Here is a 21,018-nt window from a genome sequence, read left to right as displayed (position 1 = left end):
AGAGTTGTTAGTGTGCACCCGGGGGATCAGGAGGGGGGGGGGGGGGAATTGGTAGGCTCCCACTGAAGCAGACAGGGAAGAGCTTCAGGTACCTAGGGGGATCAGGAGGGGGGGGGGGGGGGGAATTGGTAGGCTCCCACTGAAGCAGACAGGGAAGAGCTTCAGGTACCTAGGAGTCCAGGTGGCTGGGGGGCCCTGCACAAGCTCAACCTCAAGGCTGGTGGAGCAGATGGAGGAGGAGTTCAAAAGGTGGGATATGTTACCGCTGGCACTGGCGGGGAGGGTGCAGTCTGTTAAGATGACGGTGCTCCCGAGGTTTTTGTTCCTGTTCCAGTGCATCCCCATCCTTATCCCGAAGGCCTTTTTTTAAGGAGGGTCAACAGGAGTATTACGGGATTTGTGTGGGCGCATGGGACTCGAGGGTGAGAAGAGTGTTCTTGGAACGGGGCAGGGATGGGGGGCTGGCGCTGCCCAACCTATGTGGATACTATTGGGCTGCCAACGCAGCGATGGTGCGTAAGTGGGTAATGGACGGGGAAGGGGCAGCATGGAAGAGGATGGAGGTAGCGTCCTGTGTGGGCACGAGCCTGGAGGCGCTGGTAACGGTGCCGTTGCCGCTCCCTCCAACGAGGTATACCACAAGCCCAGTGGTGGCGGCTACCCTCAAAATTTGGGGGCAATGGAGACGGCATAGGGGAGAAGTGGGGGGCTCGATGGAGGCCCCGATACGGGGCAATCATCGGTTTGTTCCAGGGAGCATTGATGGCGGATTTCTGGGCTGGCACAGGGTAGGGGTTAGGAGGTTAAGGGACCTGTTTGTGGAGGGGCGGTTCGCGAGCTTGGGGGAGTTAGAGGGGAAGTTTGGGATCCCCTGGGATCCCCCCGGGAAACATGTTTCGGTACATGCAGGTTAGGGCATTTGCCAGGCAGCAGGTGGAGGGGTTCCCCTTGTTGCCCCCACGTGGGGTACGGGACATGGTGCTCTCGAGGGTGTGGGTTGGAGGAGGGAGGATTTCGGACATATACCGGGTAATGCAGGAGGTAGACTAGGCCTCGGTGGAGGAGCTGAAGGGTAAATGGGAAGTGGAACTGGGTGAGGAGATTGAGGGGGGGACGTGGGCGGATGCCCTGGAAAGAGTGAATTCCTCCTCTTCCTGTGCGAGGCTTAGTCTCATACAGTTCAAGGTGCTGCATAGGGCCCACACGACTGGGACGAGGAGGAGGAGTAGGTTTTTCGGGGGAGAAGACAGGTGTGCTAGGTGCTCGGGCAGCCCAGCGAACCACGCCCATATGTTTTGGGCATGCCCAGCGCTGGGGGAGGTTTGGAAGGTGGTAGCAAGGACGGTGTCGAGGGTGGTGGGATCCAGGGTCAAGCCAGGCTGGAGACTCGCAATTTTTGGGGTTGCAGTGGAGCCGGGAGTGCAGGAGGCGAAAGAGGCCGGTGTCCTGGCCTTTGCATCCCTAGTAGCCCGGCGGAGGATTCTTCTTCAGTGGAAGGACGCGAGGCCCCCAAGCGTGGAGGCCTGGATCAATGATATGGCGGGGTTCATCAAATTGGAGAAGGTGAAATTTGCCCTGAGGGGATCAGTACAAGGGTTCTTTAGGCGGTGGCAGCCTTTCCTGGACTTCCTGGCGAAACGGTAGGGAAATAGGCCGGCAGCAGCAGCAACCCCAGGGGGGGGAGGGGGGGGGGGGGGGGGGGGGTGGTTTGGTTCGGTGGGAGGGAGAATTGGGTACATGGGTTTGTGGGATGTGACGGGTGTTATCTCTTTCCCTTTTGTTGTTTGCTTTTTTTTCCTCTTTGTTTTCAGTTGCTTTTGTAGTTGGGTGGGTGTTATTCTTGGGTTTTAAACCATGGTTGTTTTGTTAATATTGTTTTGTTGTTTCTATTTTGTGGTAATCTTAATTAAAAAAAATTTTTAATTTAAAAATATTGAATAACAATCTTTAGTAGGCTTACATTAACACTGCAATGAAGTTAGTGAAAAACACCTAGTCGCCACACTCCAGCACCTGTTCGGTTACACTTAAGGAGAATTTTAGAATGTCCAATTTGCAAAACTAGTGGTATTTTCCTATCTCCAAACTTGTTAATCTTGCCTTGTAAATCGGAGTCTAAATCACTCATTTTTCTATAAACAAGGGACCCAACCCACTGGAAACACTCTTCCAGCCACAAAAACCATCACCTCCTCCTGCAGCTACTTCATTCACCTTCATCAATCATTTTCAGTTAAATTTACCCTTCCATTTGGCCAAACACAAAATTTTGAAATTGGCAGATTGAACACTGATAAGTAAAGTCGCCATAATCCCATATGATCATGGGCTGCTTTCCCTTTTGATGGTGATTTAACCCGAGGATCACCACACCTCAGGTGAGGATAAGGCAGGGCCTTGATGAATAACCTCAGCCAGTACAGGATATGAACCCATGCTACTGGCCTTGCTCTACATCATGAACCAGCTGACCAGCCAACTGAGCTAAACCAGCCCCCAATTTAACAACCGTACTTCATATTTATATGCCAAATTTAAATATTTCCTGGGTTGTAATCTTTATCTCTAGTTAAGCTCAAATATTCCATTTTTAGAAGATTACTGCAACATAGTTGCAAAGGAGTAACTTCAGGATGCTTTATGGGATCTGAATTTCAAAATGCTGACATACCATGAAGGCGTTAACTTTTCAATTTACTTGTCCATTCTCATATTCATGCTTCACGCGAGTCTCTTCCCTCCTCCCCACAATTCAGCTCCTCCAGTGCCTCTGTATCTTACTTTAAAAGATATGGAAATCAGAAATGCACCGTACTCTCATGTTGTTTAACAAAGCTTTTGTACAAGTATAATGTTATTTCTGTTTTTCAACTCTATCCCTCTAGAAATTAACTAGTGTTTGGTCATTTAAAAAATGGCCTTTTAATATGCATTGCCACTATGTACCCTGTACACACACGTCCCGCTCATATTCCATAAATATGGCAGATTGAACAACGATAAGCAAAGTCGCTATAATCCCAGATGACTCCAACAATAGTGCGGAAGACATAGCCAAGCTGTTCCAATACAGCTACAAAAGTGGCATCTACCAGACAATGCAGAAAATGCCCACATATGTACGGTCCACAAAAAGCACGACAAATCGAATCTGGCCAATTACAGTCTCATACATTTTCCGTCAATCATGAGCAAAGTGACGGAAAGTATCATTGACAATGCTATCAAGCAGCACGATCTACTAATTCTCATTTTAGGTTACACTGGAGCCGCTCAGCTTCTGACCCCTTTACAGCCTTTGTCCAAACATGCCTAAAGAGCGGAACTCAAGAGATGAAGCTACAGTGACGGCACTTGACATCAAGCAGCATTTGAGGTGTAGCATCAAGGAGTCCGAGCAAAACTGAGATTAATGGGAATCTGGGAGAAAAATCTTCACTAAATGGAGTCATGAGTAGCACAAGGAAACAGGATTGTGGTTGTTGGAGGTCATTTATCTCAGTCCCAGGATATCATTGCAGGAGTTCCTCAGGGTAGCATCCTAGGCCTGACTATCTTCAGCTGCTTTATCAATAACATTCCTTCCATCATAAGGACAGAAACAAGGATGTTCGCTGATCATTTCTGTATCCTCAGATACTGAAGCGATCCACATCTACATGCAGCAGGGTCTGGACAACGTTCTGGCTCGAACAAGTGGCAAGTAATACACATGTGCACACACGTGCCAGGCAATGGCCATCACCAACAAGAGAGAATCCAACCAACTTCCCTTGACATTCAACAAGATTACCATTGCTGAAACCCCGCCATCAACATCCTGGGGGGGTTACCATTGACCAGAAACTAAACTGGACCTTCCATATAAATACAGTGGCAGCGAGCCACCCACCTCCCGACTCCCAAAGCCTGTCCACCATCTGCAAGATATTGGATCATAAAGTAGCAGGAATTCAAGAGCGCAAGTACATGATCGCACGAGAGAGCCCACACTGCAGCAAGATTTTGAGCGCATAAGGCAGTGGGAAGCTTTTTTTGGGGGGTTTGGGTGGGGAGAAAGAGCAAGAACATAAAGCAATAGAAGTTGGGGAGAGAAAAAAAACACATAAAACGGTCAGTTTGGAGCAAGAGAGCGTGTCCATGAAGCAGTGCAAGTTCAGAGAGTTCCAATAAAGCAGTGGGAGTTTGGCAAGAGAGGGCCCAAAATGCAATGGGAGTTAAAGGGCAGCACGGTGACACAGTGGTTAGCACTGCTGCCTCACAGCACTGAGGTCACAGGTTCAAACCCGCTCTGGGTCACTGTCCGTGTGGAGTTTGCATATTCTCCCCATGTTTGCGTGGATTTCGCCCCAAAAATGTGCAGGCGAGGTGGATTGGCCACGCTAAATTGCCCCTTAATTGGAAAAAGTTAATTGGGTACTCCAAATTTTTTTAAAAGAACTCACACAAAGGCGGTATTACTATATAATACCATACTGTAGTAAACACATTATAACATTTAAAGTTTAAGGTAAGTCTGTGCATCTTTGCCATGTGGAATGCGCATCCTGTAGGACATGGAAAATCATACAGGCACAAAGTGTCCTCAATGGCTAAATTTGCAGGAAGTGTCACCAGCTGAAACTTGAGCTCGGATTTGTGGAACTTGAATGGTGGCTGGAATCACTATGGTGAGTCCACAAGGCCGAGGGTTACGCGGATAGCACGCTTAGCAAAGTGGTCATACAACAGCCAAGTGGTAGACAGGCGAGGGAATGGGTGACCACCAGAGTGTCTAAGAGTAACAGGCAAGGAATCCCATGAGACTATTCTGCGCACTAATAGCTTTTCCATTTTTGGATACTGGCAAGCGATATGGTTCCTCAAGAGGACCGTAGCAAGAACCAGGTCTGTGGCATCATATGTGGCTCAGCTGCAGGGGATGGGAGAAGGAAGAGTGGAATTGCTATCATGGTTGGGGATTCCATAAACAGGGGAGCAGACTGGTATTTCTGCGACTGTAGACAACTCCAGGATGGTCCGTAGTGCACCTTCCTGGTGCCTGGATCAAAGATGCCACAGCGTGACATTCTATTGGAAGAGGGCAAATAGACAAGAAGTCATGGTCCTGATAGTGACCAATGACATAGGTAGGTAGGAAAAGGGATGAGGTCCTGAAAGTAGGAGGGAAACCTTTAGGCTTTGGGACCTGTACAAGAACAGATTGCACCTCAACAGGACTGGGACACATATCCTTGTGGGGAGTTTGCTCATGCTATTGGGGAGGTTCAACCTAGATTGGCAGGGAAATGGGAAGCCAAGAGGAGAAAAACTAGCAGTGGGAAGTAGAGAAGAATTAATAGACAAAGAGGATATACCAGAAAGTAATTCAAAGTAAATAGGATATTTGGAAAGCTTAACATAAGTAGAATAGTAAATCATTAGATTTAGGGGTCAGAGTAAGAGGGAAAATTAAAAATAAGTCTAAAATCAGGGTTAATGTGCAAGTTTGTGAATGCAGAGTGTGGTTAATAAGATTGGTGAACAAGCACAAGTTGACAAATGGAATGATGATATTATTGTCATAACCGAGACCTGGCTCAAAAGAAGGGCTAGACATTAAATATTCCGAACATACAAAATAGGAGAAGTAGGCCATTCAGCTCCTCGTGCTGCTCCACCATGCAATAAGATCATGGCTGATCCGTTTATATTGAGCTCCACATTCCCATCTACCCCTATAACCTCTGATTCCCTTCCCCAACAAGAATCTATCTACCTCTGCCTTAAAAATATTGACTGACCTACTTCCACTGCGTTGAGGGAAAGAGTTCTAAAGGTGCACAACCTGTGTAAAATAAATTCTCCTGATCTCTTGTCCTATAAGGGCTACGCTTAATTTTAAAATAGTGCTCCTAGTTCTGGACTCACCCAAAAGAGGGATCATTTTCACGTCTACCTTGTCAATACCATTCAGGATTTTAAATACTTCAATCAAGTCACCCCTCAACTCTTCTAAACTCTAGTGGAAGCAAGCCCAGCCTTTTGAATCTATCCCATATGCCAACCTCCTCTGAACCACTTCCGACGCATCCACATCCTTCCTCTAATAAAAGGAGACTAAAACTGCACACAGTATTCGAGGCAAGGTGTCACCAATGCCCTGTATGACTGAAGCACAACATTCTTACTTTATGTTCAATTCCTCCCATAATAAAAAGGATAGAAGTGGCAGTATTGATTAAAGAAAGCAATACAGTACTGGGGGGAAAGGATGTTCCGGAGGGGCCAAGGACAAAATCCCTGACTAGAGGAAAGGAATGAAAGAGATGCAATATGATCGGTGTAGTATATAGACCAGCAACTAGTGGAAGGAGAATTATAGAGTAATTATAATGGGGGAATTAAATTATCCAAATATAGACTAGGATGGGAATTGTGCAAAGAAACAAGAGTTCCTGGAATGTGGTCCAAGATAATTTCCTGTAGCAGTATGTTGCTGGTCCAAGAGGTCAGGCACTGTTGGACCTGAATCTGGGAAAAGAGTTGGCCCAAGTAGATCAAATCTCACTAGGAGCACAATGGGGTGATAGGGTATCACAGTGGGTAGCACTGTTGCTTCACAGCACCCAGGTTCGATTCCCAGCTTGAGTCCCTGTCTTTGCGGAATCTGCAAGTTCTCCCAGTGTCGGCATGCATTTCCGCCGGGTGCTCTGGTTTCCTTCCACAAGTCCTGAAAGATGTGCTTGTTAGGTGAATTGGACATTCTGAATTCTCCTTCGGTGTACCCGAACAGGTGCCATAGTGTGGCAACTCTGGGCTTTTCACAGTAACTTCATTGCAGTGTTAATGTAAGCCTACTTGTGACACTAAAAAAGATTATTAGAACAAAAAGTATAGCACAGGAACAGGGCTTTTGGCCATACAAGCCTGCAGTGACCATGCTGCCCGTCTAAACTAATATCTTCTACACGTCAGAGGTCCGTATCCCTCTATTCCCATCCGATTCATGCATTTGTCAAGATGCCCCTTAAACGTCACTATCGGCCCTGCTTCCACCATCTCCTCCGGCAGCGAGTTCCAGGCACCCACTACTCGGTGTAAAGAAAAAAAAGAAAAAACCTTGCCTCGTATATCCCCTCTAATCCTTACCCCTCGCATCTTAAAACCTATGTCCCCTACTAATTGACCCCTCTACCCTGGAAAAAAGCCTTTGACTATCCACTCGTCTATGCCCCTCAATTTTGTGGACCTAAATTAATGAGACAGTGACCATTGTAAAGGACAAGGAACAATCCAAAGCAGGGATGAAAGCCAACTTCAATGTGATGAGAATGCATCCAAGTCAAGTGAGCAGAATAAAATGTTGATGGAAAAGACAGTGGCTGAATAATGGGTCACCTTCATTGAAAAAGCATTGCAGGCAAGGTCAAATATTTTCCCTTGGAAGGGGAAAAGGTAGGACAAATAAATCCAGAGTGTCTTGAATGATGAGAGAGATAGAGATAAAAGTGAAAAGCAAGTGCATGTACTACAGATGTCAGGTAGAAAATACAATGGAGAATCAGGCTGAAAATCGAAGAATCCGAGAAGTTAAAAAACTAATAGGAAATGAAAGGAGAGAAATAGTGGGCAGCACGGTAGCATTGCGGGTAGCACAATTGCTTCACAGCTGCAGGGTCCCAGGTTCGATTCCGGCTTGGGTCACTGTGCGGAGTCTGCATATCCTCCCCGTGTGTGCGTGGGTTTCCTCCGAGTGCTCCAGTTGGATAGGGTGCTCTTTTCAAGAGCCGGTGCAAACTCGATGGGCCGAACGGCCTCCTTCTGCACTGTAAATTCTATGAGAGCATGAAAAGAGACTGGCAGCTAACAAAAGGGAATCCCAAGGTCTTGCATATGCATATAAATAATATAAGGGTGGTAAGAGGGTATGGCCAATTAGGGATAAAAAGGGGGACAAGCGTATGTCGGCGGGAGAAATAGTATACATATTAAATGAGTACTTTGCATCTGACTTTACAAGAGATAATGCCATTCAGACCAAGGTGAAGGAAGAGGTAACTGGTGCACCAGAAATATTTAGTCGTGATGGAGGAGGTATTAGAATGGCTATCTTTACTGAAAAATTTATAATGTACCAAGACCAGGTGAGATGTATCCAAGGATATGGAGGGAAATGAGTGTGGAAATTGCAGAGACACGGGATAATCTTCCAGTTTTCCTTTGGAAACCCACCGGTGACCAACCCGCAGGTCACGACCCTACTTTGAAAAACCCTGGTGGTGTGGATTTTCAAAAAGGTGATTGGAAACAGACAACAGACCATGAACAAAATCCTAGTTCATGGAGTAAAAGGGAAAGTGGGCACTTGGATAAGAAATTGACTGAGTGACATCATTGCAAAAAAGTGAGGCGATTCATTTTGGCAGGAAACATTGAGAGAAAATCTAAAATAAAGAGAGAAACACTAAAGAAGGTGCAGAAACAGTGAGGCCTTGGATTAAGAAAATGTACATAAATCATTGAAGATGGCAGGACATGTTGAGAAGTTAATAAAGCATATAATCTTAGGCTTCATTAATTGGGGCATTGAGTACAAGAGTAAGGTGGTCATGTTCAACAAGACACTAGTTAAAAGCAAATTACTGCAGATGCTGGAATCTGAAACAAAAACCAATCTCAGCAGGTCTGACAGCATCTGTGGAGAGAAAAGGGAGCTAATGATTCCAGCATCCGCAGTAATTTGCTTTTAACAAAGTCATCCAGCCTCGAAACATTAGATTCCTTTTCTCTCCACAGATGTTGTCAGACCTGCTGAGATTGTCCAGTGTTTTCTGTTTTTGTACTGAGTGCAGTTATGGACATGCTCAAGGAAGAATGTGAAGGCATTGGAGAGTGCGGAGGAGATTCACAATAATGATGGTAGCGATAAAGAACTGTAACCACGAGGACAGATTGTAGAGATTGGGACTGTTTTCCTTGAAGAAAAGGAAGCCGAGAAGAGTCTCAATAGAAGAATAAGATCCCGAGGGATATGAATGGTTAGTGAGAAACTTTCCTCTCAAGAGAGCATCAAGAACTAGAGGACACAGATTCAAAATAATTGGCAAAAAGGAGTAAAAGTGATACGAGGCAAACATTTTTCACCCAGAGGGTGGTTGGAGTCTTGAATAAATTTCCTGAGGGTGGTGGAGGCATGTTTGATCAAGATATTCAAAAGGGAACTGGATTGCGATCTGAAAAGAATGTTCAGGTTATGGGGATAAGGTGGGGGAGTGGCACTTGGCGTAATGCTCTATGAGAGTCAATGCAGACTCGATGGGCTGAATGGCCTCCTTCTGTATCATAAAAATTCTTCGATTCTGTGTAGTCACAACTGTGATGGAATACTCTTCACTTGCCTGGATGACCACAGCTCCAAGACTCAAGAAACTCAACACTAATCAGGACAAAACAGTTTGCTTGATTGGTGCCCCTCCATCACCAAACATCTGCAAGCTTCGCTCCAAGTCCCAACTTGGAACAATATCACGGTGGATGAAAATCCTGGAACTCCTTTCTCAGCAGCATGATGGATGTACCCATACAAGATGGACTGCAGCAGTTCAATAAGATGCTCAAGGCAATTATATATTGGCAACAAATGCTGGCCTAGCCAGCAATGCCCGCATTTGTGAAAGAAAAATAGATAAACGTGATCTCAAGGTGTAATAAGGATAAAAGTATCGATAAACTATCCAATGCCACAGAACTTCCTATATAATCTTTTGCTTGTGTAAATGGTGTAAATATTCTGGCCCCGATATTGCACAGGGCCATGTCTGATAGTTGCTGCTGGATCAAGTCCACTCTTCTTATGATTTACAGCCTGATCATGCCAGGGTTTGTGGGGTCAACGAGAGGACACAAGATCAGTAATGGCTCTAATCCTATAAAACTGTATTTAGCTGCAAAAGAAAATGCTCTGGATAAGATTCTGTTTTCTTTAACTTGTAAAGACTTAACAGAGTTTGAGGTAGGACATTTGGTATGATGTTTAACAACCGTCAAAATCAAATTCAAGGTAGCATAGTGTCCCATTACAAGTGCTGATTTATTTTCCGAAGTTCAACAGACTTGAAACAATACAATGTTAAGTTAAAAACTTGGTTTTAATTTCTGTTTGAGGTCTGGCATTTCAATTGATGTTGTCTCGGGACAACTCTCATGGTTAACACTCAAGCTTGGTATATACGCTTTACCCATCAAAAAGATCACCAGTTAGGGGCAGCACGGTGGCATAGTGGTTAGCATTGCTGCCTCACAGCACCGAGGTCCGATCCCGGCTCTAGGTCACTGTCCGCGTGGAGTTTGCACATTCTCCCCGTGTTTGCGTGAGTTTCGCCCCCACAACCTAAAGATGTGCAGGGTAGATCAATTAGCCATGCTAAATTGCCCCTTAATTGGAAATGAATTGGGTACTCTAAATTTATAATAAAGATCACCAGTTGCTACTGGGAAACTAGATGTTTTTTAAATTTACTCTTTCATGGGTTGTGGGCATCACTGGCAAGACCAGGATTTGTCACCCATCTCCAATTGCTCAATGGCTTGCTAGGCCATTTCAGAGGGCAGTTAAGAATCAATCACATTACTGTAGATCTGGAGTCACATGTAAATCAGACCAGGTAAGGATAACAGATTTTCTTCCCAAGGCGAAATGAATCACTTGATGGTTTTGTGGTTACTATTAGAGACTCGCATTCAGTTCCAGATTTTATCAAATTAAAAATTCCACCAGCTGCTGTGATGGGATTTTAACCTGTAACCCCAGAGCAATAGCCTGGGTCCCTGGATTACTACTCCGGTGACATTACCACTACTCACCCAATTGTAATTCTAATTAGTAAATAAAAATTATGCAACAGACACCATTATTAGGTATGTGACCTTCAGCATGGTGAAAACACCTGGAACACTGAAAGGGAAGCCATCATAGTGGTCAGCTCGATGGATTGTTAACAACTGCTGCCAGCCAGCTGAAAAAAAATCAAGTCCAATAATAACAAAGAATGCATGACAATGGGCATGTAATACTCTCTGTAATTGCACCGATGACATCAAAGTACTGCCCCCAACTGCTAGGCAAGAAGCAGCAATACGATGTGCTGTTTCTGATAATCCATGCTAGAATTCCAAGCTTCAGCGAAAAAGGAATTCTCCAAAGTTCACAACTGTGTAGCGGTGAATGTTTGTGAAGTAAATATAAAATGTTAACTGCAAAACAGTTCCTCTGAAGCCAGGCCAGTTGCTAATCAGCCATTTCTATTGGACAACATTGCTTCAAATCATATCAATCAAGTCACATCTTTTACTTCAGAATCTTGGTTTCCTTTGGGAATCACTATTGCTCCGACTTATGAACTGACCCATTTGCTTTCATTTCTATGGTGTACACCTTTTGGCACATTTACCAATGATTAGGTTTCACCACCTTTATTTGTAATGTGCAATCAAAGCACATTTTTCAGTATGTAATATAGCAGAATCAGTACCCAATTCTGCAATTAGCAATAATTACAAAGCCTGGTTGTAAATCAGCATCTCAGATTTTAAATCGCTCCACCAGTTTACAGCTGGTTGTCATTGGTTAGACTTGCTTCCTTTGGCTGCCTTAAAAGCGGTTCTTACAATTGGTGCCTTCAGCTGCCGAGGCACCAAGGTCTGGAAATACCTCCCTAAAACCTCTCCACCTAATTTTCCTCCAATAAGACATCACTTAAAACCTCTGCCCTATCTTCAGAATAGGACTAAATATTATTTTTTGTTAAAAATGCCATACTGAAGCACATCTTGGGATATTTTACCACTTTAAAGGGGCTATATGAATGCAGGTTACTGTTAAATAGACAATAAGTCAGAAAACATTACTGGGGCACAACAGCCAAGGAAAAATGTAGAGATTAATTAAATTAATAATAATTTTTATCGTCACAAGTAGGCTTACATTAACACAAGTTACTGTGAAATGCCCCTAGTCGCCACATTCTGGCACCTGTTCAGGTGAACAGAGGGAGAATTCAGAATGTCCAATTCACCCAACACCAGCTCTTCGGACTTATGGGAGGAAACCCGAGCACCTGGAGGAAATGCATGCAGACACAGGGAGAACGCGCAGATTCCGCACAGACAGTGACCCAAGCCGGGAATCGAACCTGGGACAGCAACAGAGCTAACCACTGCTACCGTTTAGTAAATTTAGCCATTTTATCCATCTGAATCTGAGAATGAGAGAGTCTGACTGCAACACAGTTACATTCGCTATTTACCCATTACTGTTGAGGTCTCTGATCGGAGACGTTGTTGGCCTCCACTACTGATACAAACATTTACTTCGAAAACTAATTTACTTCCGGTCTTTGTTGCTGATAATGTTTCCAATCAGCCCTATTTATCACGACTCACTGCAAGAACACAAGGATCTAGAATTTTCCCTTGGTTGCACTGTTTATTTGGGCACAATTCAGTCAAACCAGTGTAAAAACTCACAAATTTAAGAGCAAATTACATTCAGCATGGCTCTCAAGTTTCTGTAAGCTTATGTGCTGGTTTAAAAATATGCTCAAAAATATCCCTCATACAAGGGAGGGCTACTCAGGTCAAATTAATCACCGTTGAAAGTTATGCCTATTTGCACTCATTTGCAAGAAACCGCTAAAAATTAAGCTTATTTTTGGAGCAAAGGCACTTGGAACAGCAAAGGCACATTTTAAAAACTTTTGAATACATATTTTCTGAGACAGTGACTACTTTGTAATGCATTTTAGCATGCAAATCCATGGCAAGCCATAAATTTGCATGTGCAATACAAATCATATCATTCAAATACTCAGTACTTTTCTCACCAATAATCTCTCGACTTCTCGCTTAATTGCTTGAGGAGTCCAATTCCAGTTTTCTTTCATCAACTTGCCCAAGGGACCATCTAATATGTGACTCTAGAAACCTGGCAGTCAGGCCGATTCTGTACTTGATCAACATCCATTCATAATTCTCTTCCGAAGGAATTACTCATCAAATGATCAGTACAAAGAATCCTGGTCACTTATTCACCTCGACTCAACAATGCTGAAGCTAAATATAGTTTGCTCCCAGCTAAGATCAGCTCAAAATGGGGCTCAGACCGGAGGCTTTTTTGGAGCTGGGGAGCGTCCACATGGCTCAGCTGATTAGTATATTAAGCGGAAACATCTAAAGACTTCAATTACCATTTTGTCATTGGTTTATAAAAATGTTCAAATAAACACAATGCTTTAAGGTTTGCTTACCTTCTACTGAAGACATTACATGTCGAGTATTGAGCTCAATGTGAATGGACACAGGTTGGCATGCTATGGAAATGTACAATAGTAGAATAGTAACAGGACCAAATCAGGCATGTGTGGTGACCCTCAGGTGTTTAGGTTTGTATTCATTTAAGCAGCCCAAATTAAATTTAGGCATACTAGGAAAGCCAGAATTCAGAACTAGTCCATCAATAGTGCATGAACTTTCACATAATTGTTACTTACAATTGTATGACACCTAATATATCACATGGCATATACTTGAAATATTTATCTAATTAAGCTCTTCCTAATACCAATTTAACATTTTGCACAATCTCCATTTATTTAAAATTTATCTACCCCACCATTTCAACCAAAAAAAACTAATCAATTTTCCATTAGTAAATTACAGCATGCTAAACCCATTTATTTCAGACAGGTGTTTGCTCAATAGTTGACCAATTCAATAAATAAGCTTCTTGAATAAATACTACAGATCAATGAAATGTTGACTGCCATTAAGTACTAGGTTAGTTGATGAATTTATTGTTTGCTGGTGGTCTTTTTCTCACCTTAGATCTTTTTTCTTCTCCTTGCTTGGAATCCTCAAACTGGTTAAAAGCTCTCCCAGAACAGTTGTGGTTTCCTGCCTTCGGAGGAAGATCCTCATCTCCAAATGCCTATTCATCTCACTCTCCAGGCCAAATCTTCTGTAGTTCAAATGCCAGCTCTTCTCTCAAAACACATGCAAAATAGAATCTCAAATATCAGACACCTTGGGTTTGTTGTTGGGTATGTGTAGCATTCCCACTGAAAACAATAGGTGCATAAACCTTGGGCAATACTTTGATATCCCCAAGTGCTCATTCTTGAGGCTCAGGCATCAATTATTAATTGGTGGTCTTAATGTTTCCCTCAACGCATAAAGCAGGCAAAATGTTATTAGCACCAATGTATCCATGGGAAGCGACAGGGCTTCATATTTGACAAGAGTAACTGATGAGGAAGAGTACTATTTACTAGCTCAATATTTTCCCCAACAATATACGTTCCCTGGTGATTAAATATTTAGATAACATTCCAGAATGCAATGACAGTAGATAAAGATGGTGGTGGGATGGTAATGTCTGTGGCTAGCGATCCAGGGCTATGATCTGGGGTCAAGGGTTCAAATCCCACCATGGTGATCATTAAATCTGAAAAATAAAACTAGTCTCAGTAATGGCAAACATGAAACGATCAATGATTGTGAGAACCCATCTAGTTCACTAATTCCCTTTAGGGAAGGAAATCTGCTGGCCTGGCCCACATATCAATTCTTAAATGGCCTACCTTGCCACCAGTGAGAGACACATCCCATTCAAGAATAAAAGGACTTATTAACAAGAGGATTTTGAAAGATTCACTTGAAGACATTCAGGTTTTTTTGGGATCAATTTGATAAGAATATTTAGTTTTACATTATATTTAAGTCATATTTAATATTAAGTCATAGTTAATAAAAGTAGTATTTTGTATACAGCAGTTTGGGTCAAATTAACTGACGAAATGTTGCTCCACTAAATTTGGAAATATTAGATAGAATACTGAAATTATACTGAAATTTTAAAAATGCTGACACCCATTTTAAAGCAGTACCTTGCAAAGGAAATCGGTCAGATGTTTATCTTGGGAGGACTCTGCTCTTCTTAATAGATCAACTGCTTGAGTGCTGGATTGAGGTTTATGCTGTTTCCAGCTTTAAAATGTTAAATAAATACTGATGTAGAACAGGTGGCCTATTTTCTGAGGGGGGATGTTTTATGTAAACCAAAAATATACCCACTCAGGCAATAGGACACTTGTAATTTGCTTGATATTTGACAACGAATGAGAACATGGCAAAAACTAATGAAGACTGAAAAGAGAGGTGGGCATCATAAGTATGTGTTTGGAAACTGGCCCAATGGCTCAGGAAAATATCACCAAGTATGCAGTTATGAAACAGAAGAGACCAAGGATGGCACTGCCTCAGCGCCAGGGACCGAGGTGCAATTCTAACCTTGGGTGACTGTGTGGAGTTTAGTTTGCACAGTCTCCACGGGTTTCTTCCCACAGTCCAAATATGTGCAGGTTAGGTGGGGTTACAGGGATGGGGGCGACTTAAGTTAGGGGCTTCATTTGGAGGGTTGGTGCAGACTCGATGACCTGAATAGCCTCCTGCACTGCAGGGATTGAGATTCATTGCAGCCAGCATATATGAAGAAAGCCATGAGCAACAGAAGAGAGCACTCCAAGTCAGGTGATTACCATTTCCAATCTCACCCAAGACTTCAAAACACAAGCTTCAGGCTGACACATCAGCCCAGTATTAAACGACTACTGGACTGTTTTGAGGTGCAGATTTTAAGATTCCCATACAATGTTGTTTTTAAATGTATTCATGGGAAACAGTAGAACTGGGAATTATTGCCCATCTCCAATTCCATCCTTCCAAAAAAAAAAAGGGTGCATGAGTTACTGCCTTAATATAACAGAGGCCTTGCAAGGCAATTTCAGAAGGCAAAGAGTTAATGATATTACTGTCAATCTGTAGTCATATAGGGAGTGGCAGATTTCCTTCCCTTAAAAAAGTGCATTCATGAACCAAATGGGTCTTTAAAAACAATCCAGCAACTTCATGGTCAGTTTCCAATATTAGCTTTTTCAATTGGAATGATAGATCATAAAAAGTTACTTTAGCTCTTTGCCATAATGGAAGTTGATTTGGTTGAATTTATATTATCTAGTCAGTTTGTGCAAGCTTGCTTTACCACAAATTGCTGTTACTTTTCCTTAATTATAGTGAATACATGCGTTTAAGTGCTTTGGGAGGCGATGTTGTGAAAGTTTTTTTGAAGAAAGGAATAAAACACACTGCTTACATAGCACAAAAGCCACAATAGGATTTCCACACTTGCTATATGACCTGGGAGGGAACAAGAATCAGTAGTGAACCAGATGTCACAAATTTCCTAGGATGAAATTAATTAGGATGGCAACTGGGATTGAGTTTGCAGTAAGTGCTGCAACTCGAGGGAGAAATAAGAGCAGGGAGGGGATGGGACAGAACTGGGCTGATGTAGGAAGCAAGGGACGTAAGTGAATGAATTGTAAGGAGCGAGAAGGCAGATATGAAAGAAAATAAAAATCAGAAGTACAAGTGCTAGATCCAGCAACCACTGTGTGCAAAACCTTTTCAAGAGCCAACGGTCTGCATCCTGTCCTGATATTTCCCCATTGTAAAACACCTCCCATCTTTGCTGAACTATGCTATTTGTCATATCAGAACTGGGGGAGTTAACCATCTACAAGATGTTTTTGATAGCTTGAGAACAATTATTTCCATTGGGGCTGTGTACAAGGAAATACACAGATGAACCGGACATATAGACAAAGCCCTTAGATTAGTTGCAGTGTTTCTCAGAAAGCTCCAGCCAGCTATACCAAGTAATTAAAATTATGCAGCAGGGTACTCGGCTCCAAGCTCGAACAATCCTTTTCTTCATCTCTGCATCAGATGGGTTGGGGTTCAGGACCCCATTGCAGACGGCTCCATCAAGCGGAGACAAATGGATGGATATTCAGTCCAGACCTGTTAGGTCTGAGCAGCAATGCTCACCGCAAGTCCCCCATTATAATCTTTGTTGCAGACCACCAAGTTTCACGAAATTCATTCCTCTGATGAGTATATTCTCCTATGATTAGGGGGAAAGTAAATTGGGGTATAGAAGAATGAAACATAGCCTGAGTTTTTCTAAGGCCCATAAGAATCCTAAGGAGTCATCAGTTAGGACCGAGACAAAAATAAATTTCTTCAAAGATTTGAGAATCTTTGGAATTATTTTTAGACGCATGAAAATGCATTGTTACTTTTTTTTTAATGGGTGAAATCTCCCACTCAGGAATCAATGGTTATGGGAATGGATGGAAAAGTGGAGTTTGCAAAGATTAGCCACAATTGTACGGCAGACAGAACAGCTTGAAGAACTTCTAGTCTACTCCTGTTCCCAATTCATAGGAAAAACAGTACTCAAAAGTAAAACTGATGAAAGCAATGGGAAACCTATCTCAGCTAGTCTTCGCTCATTAGGTAACAAAACATGAGACTGGAGGAGTTCAGACTCACTTGCTCTAGTAGAACACACACACAAACCTACTTATATTTCATGTCTTTGATGTCAATTACTTCCAGAATGCTCATGTGACCAACATCCAGGATGTGTCGATTCTCAAATACGCAACAAATAAAAGTCAAGTGAAAGACTGGACCTGGTCATAACAAGTTCCACCCCCAAGTTACTGCATCTACTCGACAGGTTCTTCCGAATAAAAAAATGTTACTTTTCGTACTTCACACAAATGTTTTGTAACTTAAAAAAACATTGAATAATTGGAAATAGATTCCCGAGCCTCCTTCATCATCAGTCTTGGAATGAATCTTCATCTCTAGCTTTAACATTCAAGCTCCAAAAAGAAAAACAGATGGAAATTAGAGTTTAGATTAAGGATCTTAAAATTAAAACCATGTAGCATCAGAATTTATCAAGAAAATAAAAAAGGTGGTGGTGTTAAGCCTTTACAAAGACTTGAATGGATGTAATGCTTGTGAATTTCCATGATTAAAATGCTCCTAATAAAAGTAATTTCAGACTTACAAGTTAACTGGACAGACTGGAAACTGAATTTTTTTTATTGTGAAAAAAGTATACAATTATCCTTGATTAGATGAATACATTATGTAGCTTTACAGCTACTTCTGTGTACATATCAAATACGTCCCCCTTACACAGTTTACACACAATTCACTTTTAGCTTGAGCCATGTGTACAAATCAAATACTTCCCCCATACACATTAAATTCATGCGCATGTTAAAAGGCATATCCTCCATAATCTCTGTTTCGGTTTCTATTGCTAGCACCATAATCTCCCCTGTAGGGTCCAGCATACTTTTCCATACCACCCCCTCCTCTCATGGGGCCATAGCTGGACTGCTCAGGGGAATAGCTCCCGAAATTGTCATACACGTCGTCGTAATTTTCATTATTGTATCCTCTCTCGCCGCCGCCATAGTTCGCAAACCCATAATCCCGAATTCGATCATAACTTCCGCCCGAGAAGGAACGATCACGCCGAGGATAACCCCCATCACCGTAACCGCCGTAGACGTCTCCCCGGCTTCCTCTATCGCTGTAGTAGCCGCCTCCGCCTCCGCCGCCCTGGGCCCCGTACCCAGCCGCATTTCCAAAATTGCCATTACTCCGGCCGTTTCTCTGGCTAAAGGTGCCAGCTCGGCCGCGAGGTCTAGTTCCGCTCTGCATCTCCTCCTTCGACAAACCTTTCTTGACTTCACACCGGTAGCCATTAATCATGTGGTACTTCTGTATAACCGCTTTATCAACAGAATCATGGTCATCGAAGTACACAAAGGCAAAGCCTCTTTTCTTGCCAGTCTCTCGGTCACAGATCACATCTACTTTCTCAATCATACCATAGTCTGAGAAGTAGCTTTGTAAATCATCCTCGCCAAGGTTCTCTTTAATACCGCCAACAAAGATCTTCTTTACCTTCATGTTGAAGCCAGGTTTGTTGGAGTCTTCCCTTGGCACAGCTCGTTTGAGATCCACCGTGCGGCCATCTAAGACATGAGGCCTAGCAGCCATGGCAGCATCCGCCTCGCTCGGCGAAGAGTACGTGACAAAGCCGAAGCCGCGGGGGCGCCGGGTGATGGTATCTTGCACGACAACGCAGTCGGTCAGCTTGCCCCACTCCTCAAAATGGTTCCGCAAGTTGCCTTCCACCGTCTCGAAGCTGAGCCCGCCAACAAATAGCTTACAGAGCTGTTCCCTCGCCATGTTGCAACGACGGCTTTCACTACACACTGCAGGAGACTGACTGCCTGCCTAATGAGCGCTTTATATAGCGCAGAGCCAGGGGGCGGGGCCTGGCCTCCGCCCCGCCGCCCCCATTGGTCAGTGGCTGGCTGCTAGGTAACCTCAGCCCCATTCTGTGCTGCAGTTGAGGAGCCCCTGTCTGTTCCATTGTCCTCCAGATCGATGGAGGATCACCTCAAACTGCAGCAGCCGCCCACTACTCACCCCGTTGCAAACTAATGCTTCACCAGCAAGGAGCACAAACCGTCTAGGCCCCATGCAATTCATTGCAAATTAGTTAGTCTCAAATGGTTCCCAAACAACGCAAATATGCAATAGGTCTATTATTAAAACCAACTCCAATTTAATACACGTGGGTTCAAACTTAATTCCACCCTTCAGAACCTGTACTTTTGGATGAATATCTCTTAGCGATTCAGTATTACTTGAATTAAAATCTCGAGCCACAGTCCACACCATGCACAATACCTCAACGGATACTTGTTAAAATGCCATGTGAAGGGTCAAATTAAATTGATCAGAATTGCTTTGAGTTAATAATTTTCTGCCTTTCACACGTGAAGGATCACAATCTTTAAAAAAAACGTCTCTGCACCCTTCTTCCCCTTGCTTCTTCAATCTCACCTCTTACATTGTATTTAACACCCTCCAACCTCCCCTTCAGACCCCAAACAATACCCTCCAATCTTCCCCTTCGGTCCTTGAACAATCAGAGCTTCTTCACCCAGCACCCTCACCTCAAATAAACTTCAATCTGGGCATGACAGAGCCCATTTTCTCTCACTTCTTTGGTCAGGAGTCCCCCCTCACACTCAGAAGCCCTCTTACCTATCTCCTTCTGGTGGCCTCTGATTGGAGAACTCTCAGCACAATGCCATTTATCTCAATTTTGTTCTCCTTACTCACCTCAATCTACCCCCCTGAACTTGCACTCTTCCATTTCAGGTTCAATCCTGAAATCAACCTGCTGCCATGGTTCTGTTGCCTGACTTGTTGATCTCTACTAGCAAAAAGGTCAAATACCAAAGCAGAAACTTGCTACTCCACCCAACTTTGAACATCAAACCATAATTTGCAGGACATGTCATCTGCCTCACTCTGGAAATCTTTCCCCCACAGCCTCTAAACTCAAGTTCCCCCAATATCCGCTTATCCTCCTTCCCAAAATCCAGAACTGCCCCAATAGACACATCCTTTGTCTGCACCTGCCCATAGAACAGATTTATCACTTTTTCTGCCTTTTCCATCTACCTCAATGACTTCCTTACCCTCCCATCTGACCCCATTCAATCACCACAGCTGCACTTCTGATGAAGGCCCAACCACAACCAACTAGTGTCCAATCAGCACCTGCCTCTTAACTGGCTGAACTGGTTCAGGTATTAAAATTAATCTCACTCACTTCTTCCACATAGAGCAAGTGTTGCAATGTCATTCTGTGGGCCATACAGAATTTGTTTGGAGAGAGTTCTACTGGAACAAAAAAAGTGTTGAGGGTGTTACAGTAACTGGATGGAAAGATCTCAGAATGGAACCCTGGCTCAAAAAAAAACAACTTTAAACAAGGAACAGAATCACAGGTCTGCTAATTAGTTTTAACAAGAAAAAACACTTAACGGATCATAATCCAATATTGAGTCTTTACTCCATCCTTTGTTAATCTTAAAACCTGTGTTAATTGTTAAGTACATCTCATTTGCAAGGTCTCATTAACAAAGTCCCTTTTATGCACACAAGACTACTCTGGCAAATATACTATGAACCACACGAATATTTGTGGATGTCTCCTTAGAATTACCCCTTCTGAGATGATTTAGT

At 43.2% G+C, this 21,018-nt stretch overlaps 1 protein-coding gene across 1 annotated transcript; it reads right to left on the bottom strand.

Moving 5' to 3' along the window:
* Positions 1–17,970: 17,970 nt before the first annotated feature.
* On the bottom strand, positions 17,971–19,210 carry LOC119965272 (heterogeneous nuclear ribonucleoprotein A0-like). Its single transcript, XM_038795790.1, has one exon. The coding sequence runs from the start codon at positions 19,159–19,161 to the stop codon at positions 18,178–18,180; it is 984 nt and encodes a 327-aa protein (XP_038651718.1). The 5' UTR covers positions 19,162–19,210; the 3' UTR covers positions 17,971–18,177.
* Positions 19,211–21,018: the final 1,808 nt, after the last annotated feature.

Source organism: Scyliorhinus canicula, chromosome 4 (genome assembly GCF_902713615.1).
Source record: "Scyliorhinus canicula chromosome 4, sScyCan1.1, whole genome shotgun sequence".
NCBI lineage: Eukaryota > Metazoa > Chordata > Chondrichthyes > Carcharhiniformes > Scyliorhinidae > Scyliorhinus > Scyliorhinus canicula.
Note: the sequence above shows the minus strand (reverse complement) of the source record. Positions and strands in the feature narration are given on the sequence as shown.